This window comes from Physeter macrocephalus, unplaced genomic scaffold, assembly GCF_002837175.3.
Source record: "Physeter macrocephalus isolate SW-GA unplaced genomic scaffold, ASM283717v5 random_1345, whole genome shotgun sequence".
In the NCBI taxonomy this organism is placed as follows: domain Eukaryota; kingdom Metazoa; phylum Chordata; class Mammalia; order Artiodactyla; family Physeteridae; genus Physeter; species Physeter macrocephalus.
In genome coordinates, this window is record NW_021146922.1 from 1 (window position 1) to 10,337 (window position 10,337).

Here is a 10,337-nt window from a genome sequence, read left to right on the forward strand (position 1 = left end):
CCTCTAGCAAACTTAACATCACTTTGACATCTTCTTGGATGATCTTCTTGACTGGTGGGTGTAGGTCAGGACACAGCGCTGCAAGAGAAAGCGGGAAGCCGCATCAGGAAAAAGGGGGCACATGCTACCTGTCACCCTACTGTTTCCTGCCCTCAACAGCAAGGGTCAGCAACAAGGGAGAAGACTGAGTTCCCTTTCTGCCCCTAATATCCTCTCCATACCCTCCAGTAATCAGCACGCCCTTCCCTGCTCCCAGGGCCAACTGGACTCTTGTTTGTTTGTTTGATTGATTGTTTGTTTTTTCTGGAGGGGCCTGGGAGAGGTAAGGAGATACCAGTCCTACAGCTCCTGGAACCTAGGAGAATGGAGGCAGATAGCGGAAGTACAGCGCCGACTGACTCATCACCCCTTACCCAGAGGGCAGCCTTGGCCAGCTCACTGGAGCCTCACGGGTCACAAAAACAGAAGCAGTTACCCACCCTGCACCTGTTGCGTGAGGAGAGGAGGAGGAGACTTCTCCAGCACTGGGGTAGGGGCCACTTGAGCCTCTAAACCCAATCAGGAGAGCCCCAGCGACCCAGGAGCAGGTAGGAGGGAAGAGGAGAGGCAGCATCTGTCTGAGGCTCCGCCCACCCCCAAGATTGTTTGGGGCGGGGGGAAGCCCGATCGTGACCCCAGCAGCCAGGAGGTTGGCAAAACCTCCCCTCTGCCCACCCACCTCCCCGTCGCTGGCGCGACGGACCAGCGCAGGCTCAGAGCGCACCGGGCAGCGCCCTCCCGCAGCCCCCCGCCCCTCTCCTGGCACTGCGGTAGCCTCGGGAGGGGGGCACTGAGAGTGCGCAGATCTGCTGCAGCAACAGGCGTGAAGAGGGGGGCAGGGGAGCGCGAGCCCCGGGGATCCTACCCACCGACGGAAATAGGGAACGAGAGAAGGGGAGAAGGAGGTGGGGAAAAGGGGACCGGAGAGGCGCCGCAGACCATGACTTCGCAAGGGTGGGCGGAGGGGTGGGACTGAGTGCCAGAGGGGACCGGGCGCCCGGACCCGACGGGGCCCCCTCCTCCCTGCTGCTGCCCTAGTCCCACCTGCTCCGGGGGCCCGGGGACCCAGTTTACCTTCCTCCAGCTCCCGAATAAAGGCGGCGCGCTCGGGGCCCGACACCCCAGGCCGCCGGCCGATGTAGGCAGCCGGCGTCTTCCAGATGCCCGCTGCCTTTCCAGTCCCCAAGCCAGCGGCCCGGGGGCCAAATGGACCTTGGAATATGAAGCGAGTCCACGGCGCGTCCGAGTTGTCGGGCACGGACTGGGCATTCCCCTGGACTGCCGAGAATGCGGACGCGCGCTGGACTCCTGCCTCCGATGCAGCCTTGGAGGCCGGGCGAGCTCCCGCTGAGGGTCCCGAGCCGGGTGCGGATCCGGATCCTGCTCCCTGTCCTGCCGCCGGTACCTGCCCAGGGGCGGGTTCAGGCTCGGCGGAGGGCTCTGGAGCGGGATTGGCTGCGGACGGAGGAGCTGCGGTGACTGCTGCCGGATCGCCGGGTCCCGGCCAGTCGCCGGCTGAACCCTGCCCCAACTCTTTCGGGCGCATCTTGAGTCCGCAGTCGGCTGCCGCAGCAGGGCCTTTATAACCTGTGCCTGGATGCGCGCCCGCCGGGCCGTACCACGCGCGGGAGGGGGCGGCCGAGGAGCAACTGGTGGTGCCGGCACTGGCGGGCGCGCAGGAGGCGAGCTAATGGGGCGGAACAGAGCGCAAAAGTAAGAGAAGAGTGAGGAGAAGAGGCGATGTGGAGTTCCAGCTGGTTCAGCGGACTTGGGCTCCGAGTGATGGCCTTCTCTCCCCTCTCCACCTCCGGAGAATGGTTTTGCCCAAAGCCGCCGCTTCCCGGGATTTCGATTACGGGGACTTGGAAGTCCCTAACTGGGGGCACCCCCTCGCTCCGCTCCAGACAGAGGCTTTTCGGCTGCCTTCCCTGGATCTGACCTGTAAGTTGGGGCCGTATTGTGTCTCTCCCGCGTGGGCTGGGAGATAAATCCAAACTCCAGTACAGCCTCCACGCGCTGCCCAGTCTGGGGCATCATGATTTCGGCTCTCACACCCCCGGTGTTCCAGCCGCTTGACAGACCTCTCTCTTATTTCTTAAGTCGTTTTATTGCCTTTCCTAGTGCTTTACCTCCGCCCTCATTCACTTTGCCCACCTTATTCCACGCTAGCAAACACCTGTTCTTCCGGGAGACCCCACTTAGGTGTCTCCGCGTAAAGACTCCTCCGACCCCGTCCTTCTCGGCCCCAGAGCATCCTTTATGCGATGGCCGCAGTGGTCACACTGTGTCTGTCTCCGAGACCAGACGTGCGCCCCTTCAACACAGGGAGCGTGTCCCTCAGAGCTTAGCACAGGACGGGATACTTGTGAGGGTCGCCGTAAATCCTGAATGAACTGTGGAGCGGCAGAGGAGTCCAGTGGCCATTTCTGTGCCTTTGGACCGGAGGAACCTACAGGCCAAAAAGAAATGGCTGCGGCACTGATTCTTTTAAAGCCTTGGGATCATTCTTGGTGCCCCAATTTCCTTCTCTTCAATACCGTCAATCACCAAATCCTGCTTAATTTACCTCCTAAATAGTTCTGAAATGTGCCACCTCCTTTTCAGCCCTTCTGCTGTTGAGGCCTCACTCTCTCTTCTAGATTGTTGTGAGTCTATCCTCCCACCCACCCGACACCCATCCACATGACTCCGTCTCTAACCCATCCCTCTCACTCATCCCCCTATCCTAGCTAAGGAATTCCAGGAGCCCTTTTCCTGCAGCCACCACTCAAAGCCGGAGCCCAGGACAGAGGCTGTGCCCAAGGTCGGGCCCTGGGACAGAGGCTTCTCGTGCTGACAGCGTGCTTTGGGGGCCAGGTGTCCATGACACAGCCTGGAACAAGAGGCACAACCCAGGAAGGAGGATCCGAGTGGAGTGCCCCATCCCCAGCCGTCCAGTGAGAAGCATTGTGATTAGAGTATTTCCTTCTGTCTGGGTTCATTCATTCCTTTGACAAATATTTCTTGAGCACCTACTATATATACTAGGCACTGTGCTAGACTCTCAGGCTAGACCAGGGAACAAGAGAAACTAGATCCCTGCTCTCCTGGAGTTTAGAGTCTAGAAGGGGAGGCAGATAAACAAGAGAACAAGTAAGGTAGTTACAGAGTGTGGGGAGTTCTCTGAAAGAAACAAACAGGGAGCTATGACTGAGAAAAATGGAAAGTGCTACTGACAGGGTGGTCTGGGCCGTGGGAGAGGAGAAATCATTAACTGCATAGTATTTTGCATCTCAACCCACACCTCCACCTTCACAGCGCATTCATACCCACCCCCCTCCAGTGGCAGCCTCTCTCCTCAGGAGCCTGGGTTTCTTATTCCTGATTGGTGAGTGAACCCTGAGGCCAATTCACCTCCCCTTCCCCAAATCCTTCATACCTCCATGGGGATTCATCTGCCAGTTTATCAAAGGAGCAGTCTGCACTAGTTAGTTGTTTCTGAAACAGTGGCTCAAATGCAGCCCCCTCATTGGCTGGGAAGTAAGAAGTGGGTCCCCTGTGGAGCCAGACCCCTCCCAACCCTTTCCCACCTGGCCCCTGCTCTCTCTTCCTCTCCTCTCCTCCCATCCAGACTCCAGGGCACTTCTGCCAAGTTGTTAAAGGTGGCTCAGGCCAGAGGCTTTGGATAAAAAATGGGGCATCTAAGATCCACGGCCATTTTTTATGGTCATAATCTTTAACAACCTTAATATTTGTTAGCTTCATTTCTTCTTTCATCTCAGCTCTTCTCATCCCACTAACTTACCTTCTATACTCCTTAGTCATTCAACAAATTTTATTTATTTATTTATGTATTATTGAAGTCTAGTTGATTGACAATGTTGTGTTAATTTCTGCTGTGCAGCAAAGTAACTCCGTTATACACATATATACATTCTTTTTTACATTCTTTTCCATTATGATTTATCCCAAGATATTGGATGTAGTTCCCTGTGCTATACAGTGGGACCTTGCTGTTTATCCATTCTATATGAAATAGTTTGCATCTACTAACCCCAAATTCCCACTCCATCCCTCCCCCATTCCCCCTCCCCCTTGGCCACCACAAGTCTGTTCTCTACGTCTGTGCATCTGTTTCTGTTTTGCAGATAGGTTAATTTGTGCCATATTTTAGGTTCCACATATAAGTGATATCCTATGGTATTTTTCTTTCTCTTTCTGACTTACTTCACTTAGTATGATAATCTCTCGTTGCATCCATGTTGCTGCAAATGGCATTATTTTATTCTTTTTTATGGCCCAAGTAGTATTCCATTGTATATATATACCGCATCTTCTTTATCCATTCATCTGTTGATGGACATTTAGGTTGTTTCCATGTCTTGGCTATTGTGAATAGTGCTGCTATGAACATAGGTGTGAATTCAACAAACATTTATCAAGCACCCGGCGCCAGGCATTGTGACAGGTGTTGGGGACACATCAGTGAAACAAAACAAAGATCTTTGCCCTCATAGGGCCCACATGCAAGGCAGAGCTACAAATAATAAACAAAGAAGTAGAGCACATAGCATAAATGACGTGAAAAGTGCTGGGAGAAGAAAAGAAAGCAGGAGGAGGACCTGGGAGGGGTGGGTGGGCTGTGGTTTGCAAGTTTAAATATTTGAGTGGTCAGGGAAGCTCTCACTGAAGAGTCACTTAAGTCCAGAGCTGAAGGAGGGAGGGAGCTGGGGAGAATATTCACCAGCAGAGGGTGAGAAGCAGCAACAGCAAATGCAAAGACTCGAGACCAGAGAACGAGGCCACCGTGGCTAAAATGACATGAACAAAGGGGACTATAGATGAGGGAGGTGGAAAGGTAACAGCAGGGCCCGATGGGCTAGACCTAATTGGGATCAGTGGAGGACTTTACATCAGAGGAGTGATGTGACCTGACTTAAGCTTTAACAGGAAGCCTCTGGCTGTTTGGCTGAGAATAGACAGCCAGTAGGGGGTGTCTTAGTCCGTTCAGATTGCTCTAACAAAATACCATAGGCTGGATGGCTTATAAACAACAGAAATTTATTCCTCAGAGTTCTGGAGGCTGGAAGTCCAAGATCCAGATGCCGGCCTGTTCCGTGTCTGGTGAGAGTTCCAATTCCTTGTTCATAGACAGCCTCTTCCCTTCTCACTGTGTCCTCACCTGGTAAGGGAGCTCTCTGGGGTCTCTTGTATAAGGCCGCGCAATTCCCATTCAGGAGGGCTCCACCCTCATGGCATAATCACTTCCCTAAAGCCTCCTCCTCTTAATAGTATCACATTGGGGCTGAAGTTCCAGCCTACGAATTGCAGAGGGAGGTGGAAGACAAAACAGTCTGTAACAACCCTATCACTCTTTTAAAAAAAATAAAAGCTTTTTTGAGATATAACTCACATGCCATAAAATTCACCATTTAAATGTGTCCAATCTGGACTTCCCTGGTGGCACAGTGGTTAAGAATCTGCTGCCAGTGCAGGGGACACAGGTTCGAGCCCTGGTCCGGGAAGATCCCACATGCCGCGGAGCAACTAAGCCCGTGCGCCACAACTACTGAGCCTGCGCTCTAGAGCCCACGAGCCACAACTACTGAAGCCTGCACGCCTAGAGCCCGTGCTCCACAACAAGAGAAGCCACTGCAGTGAGAAGCCTGCACACCGGACCGGAGAGCAGCCCCCGCTCGATGCAACTAGAGAAAGCCCGCGTGCAACAACGAAGACCCAACACAGCCAAAAGTAAATAAATAAATTTTTTAAATAAATAAATAAATAAAAATAAATTTAAAATAAATAATTTTTAAAGATAAAACAAAAAAAGAGAGAAAAAATGTTTAATCTCTGGTTTTAGTATATTCACAGAATTGTGCAACCAACACCACTACCTAATTTCAGAACATTTTCATCAAACCAGAATGAAACCCCATACCCACTGGTAGTCATGCCCCATTCCCCTCCCCAACAAGCCCCAGCAACCACTAATCTACTTTCTATCTCTATGGATTGCCTATTCCGGACACTTCATATAAATGGAATCATAATATGTGGCCTTTGTGTCTGGCTTCTTTCACTTAGCATCATGTTTTTAAGGTTCATCCAAGGTGTAGAATATATCAATACTTCATTCCTTTTTTTGTAAACAGACTTATTGAGGTATAATTGACAATTCTAACTGAACATACTTGAAGTGGAACATACTTAAATCGGGTAAATTTTGATATACTTATAATACTCATGAAACCATCATCACAATCAAGATAATGAACATATCCATCACTCCATATTTTATCTTTCAAAAAAAATAAAGTTTATATTTTAGAGCAGTTTTAGGTTCACAGCAAAATTGATCTTAGAAAGTACGAAGAGTTCCCTATATATCCCCTCCCCCGACACATGCATAGCTTTCCTCATTATCAGCCTGTCCCCCCAGAGTGGGACATTTGTTACAACTGATGAGCCTAAACTGACACATCATAATCACCCAAAGTCCATAGTTTACATTAGGAGTCACTCTTGGTGTTTTACATTCTATGGATTTGGACAAAGGTATGACATGTAGCCATCATTATGGTATCATACAGAACATTTTCATTGCCCTAAAAATCCTCTGCAACATGGATGGGCTTAGAGATTATCATACTAAGTGAAATAAGTCAGAAAGAAAAAGACAAATACCATATGATATCACTTATATGTGGAATCTAAAATATGACACAGATGAACTTATTTACGAAACAGAAACAGACTCACAGACGTAGAGAACAGACTTGTGGCTGACAAGGGGGAGGAAGGATGGGGGAGGGATGGACTGGGAGTTTGGGATTAGAAGGCGCAAACTATTATATATAAAATGGATAACAACCTTGGATAACCTTGTTGTTTAACAAGGTCCTACTGTATAGCCCAGGGAATTACATTCAAATCCTGTGATAAACCATAATGGAAAAGAATATAAAAAAGAACGTATACATATATGTATAACTGAATCACTTTGCTGTACAGCAATAATTAACACATTATAAATCCACTATGCTTCAATTGAAAAAAAAATCCCCTGTGCTCCACCTTTTCATCCCTCTCTCTACCTCAACCCTGGCAACCACAGATATTTTCACAATCTCATAGTTTTGCCTTTTCCAGAATGTCATATAGTTGGAATCACACAATATCTAGCCTTTTGGGATTGGCTTCTTTCACTTACTAATATGTATTTAAGGTTCTTCCATGTCTTTTCATGTCTTGATAGCTCATTCTTTTTTTGCACTGAATAATATTTTATCATCTGGATGTACCATGGTTTATTAATCTATTCACCTACTGATGTCCTTTCGTTTTTGTTTTATTTATTATTTATTTATTTATTTTGGCTGCACCAGATCTTAGTTGCAGCACACGGGATCTTCGTTGCGGCATGCAGGATATTTAGTTGAGGCATGTGGACTTCTTAGTTGGGGCATGTGGGCTTCTTAGTTGCAGGAATGCATGCAGGATCTAGTTTCCCAACCAGGGATCAAACCCGGGCCCCCTGCATTGGGAGCACGGAGTCTTACCCACTGGACCACCAGGGAAGTCCCCTTATGTTTTTGAAAAGAGCCTTTATATTTTAAAGATAGATAACGGAACTTTTTGTATATGAAACAATGTCTGGGATTTGCTTCAAAATAACACAGGAGGGGGAAGCCGATGGGGACATAGATGAAACAAGGTCGGCCATGAGTTGATAACTAGTGTCATCATCGTGGGATAAACACAGGAGGATCATAATACTGTTCTCTCTCGTGTGTTTTTTGTTTTCCATAATAAAATCTTACTTTTTAATTGAAGTATAGTTGATTTACGATGTGTTAGTTTCTGGTGTACAGCAAATTGATTCAGTTATACATATATATATACATATTCTTCTTCATATTCTTTTCCATTATGGTTTATCCCAGGATAGTGAATATAGTTCCCTGTGTTATACAGTAGGACCTTGTTGTTTATCTAGTTCATATATAGTAGTTTGTATCTGCTAATCCCAAACTCCTAATTTATCCCTCCCCTCCTCCCTTCCCCCTTTGGTAAATATAAATTTGTTTTCTATGTCTGTGAGTCTATTTCTGTTTTGTAAATAAGTTCATTTCTATCATTTTTTTAGATTCCACATATAAGTGATATCATATGGTATTTGTCTTTCTCTTTCTGACTTACTTCATTTAGTATGATAATCTCTAGGTCCCTCCATGTTTCTGCAAATGGCATTATTTCATTCTTTTTTTTTTTTTTTCCGGTATGCGGGCCTCTCACTGTTGTGGCCTCCATCGATGGTCATTTAGGTTGTTTCCATGTCTTGGCTATTGTAAATAGCGCTTCTATGAACATTGGGGGGGGGTGTGTCTTAATAAAATCTTACTTTTAGGAAATTCCCTGGTGGTCCAGTGGTTAGGACTCAGCGCCTTCACTGCCAGGGCGGGAGTTCAATCCCAGGTCAGGGAACTGATATCCCACAAGCTGCATGGCACAGCCAATAAATAAATAAAATCTTACTTTTAAAGTAGTAACACACAGACACACATTACCCCTGATAACTCCCTATTCTCTACAAAGAGGGCTGAAAATCAGTTGTAAGCATCCCTCCTGCTTTGTCGCCCAAAACATTCCAATCTTACATAGTTTTATTGCCATCAAGGCCAACAAGAGTCCAACTTTTTGGCAGCACATTCATTCCTGTTTGGGGCTCCCATCTCACCCACCTGCACCTCTGCCATCCACTGACATCCCCCCGCTCCAGCCACGCAGGACTTCTCCCAACTCTTGGAACTTCTCACACTTTCATTCATTCACTCAACAAGTCTTCACTGAGCCCCTCCAAGAGCCTGGTACTGTTCTAAGAACTGGAGATCCAGCGATGAACAAGACAAGTCCCTACCATCGGGAGCTTCCACTCTAGGGAAGTAGACACAGTAACACCACCTATAATGTCACATAGTGACACCATGTATAATATCCTATGGTGATAAGCACTGTGGGAGAGAAAGAGAGCCAAGTAAGGAGAAGGAGGAACAGATGTTACTGTTGCAGAAAGCGTGTTCTGGGAAGGCTTCCCTGAGGAGGTGACATTTGGACACAGACCAAAGTGAATTAAGCAAGTGTGCCCCGCCTATATGAGGGAAGAGCTGTTCAGGTAGAGGAAAAGCAATTACAAAGACCTGGAGACCCGTGCGTGCTTGGATGCTCGTGGGATGTGACACCCCCAAGGATTTTCCAGCAGGAGAGCAACATGGTCTAACTTACATTTATGAAAAGATCACTTTGGCTCCTGGGTAAAGAATGAATTCTGGAGCAACGCTGTCCAATAGGAATAGAATGGGAGTCACAAACACAAGTCACAGATGTAATTTTTTTCATGTTCTTTTCCACTGTGGTTTATCACAGGATATTGAATACAATGCTATACAGTAGGACCTTGTTTATCCATTCTATATATCATAGTTTGCATTTGCTAATCCCAAGCTCCCAATCCATCCCTCCCCCACCCCCTCCCCCTTGGCAACCACAAGTCTGTTCTCTATGTCTGTCTGTTTTTTTTTGCCACACATGTAATTTTAAATTTTCTAGCAGCTGTGTTTTTTTATAGCAGCTGTATTTTATTTTATTTTTATAAATTTATTTATTTTATTTATTTATTATTCTTGAATGCGTTGGATCTTCGTTGCAGTGCACAGGCTTCTCATTGTGGTAGCTTCTCTTGTTGTGGAGAACGGGCTCTAGGTGCGCGGGCTTCAGTAGTTGCAGCACACGGGCTCATTAGTTGTGGCTCGTGGGCTCTAGAGCCCAGGCTCAGTAGTTGTGGCGCACGGGCTTAGTTGCCCCATGGCACGTGGGATCTTCCCAGACCAGGGCTCGAACCCGTGTCCCCTGCATTGGCAGGTGGATTCTCAACCACTGCATCACCAGGGAAGTCCCCCACTGATCTTTTTTAAAGAAACAAAAAAATTTTCTTTCTTGTGATGAGAACTTGTAGGCTTTACTCTCTTAACGACTTTCACAGATAACATAAAACAGTGTCAATTCTATTTATCATGTTATACATCACATCCCTAGTACTTCTTTACCTTGTAACTGGAAGTTTGTACCTTTTGACTGACTTCCCCTACTTCCCCCTTCCCCTACCCCCCATCTCTGTTAACCACAAATCTGATTTCTTTTTCTATGTGTTTGTTTTTAAAGTATAATTGACCTACAACACTGTGTTAATTCTTGTTGCACAATACAGTGATTCAACATTTCTATGCATTTCAAAATGATCACCATGGGAGTTCCTTGGT

General features: G+C 47.4%; 1 protein-coding gene across 1 annotated transcript; it reads right to left on the reverse strand.

Annotated features, from left to right (window-relative positions):
• Positions 1 to 3: 3 nt before the first annotated feature.
• On the reverse strand, positions 4 to 1,763 carry LOC114485554 (huntingtin-associated protein 1-like; the record flags this gene model as incomplete). Its single annotated transcript, XM_028487191.2, has 2 exons — positions 1,114 to 1,763; positions 4 to 78 (listed from the first exon to the last, which is right to left on the reverse strand). Coding segments are annotated over exons 1-2 (547 nt in total), but the record flags the coding sequence as incomplete, so codon positions are not given.
• Positions 1,764 to 10,337: the final 8,574 nt, after the last annotated feature.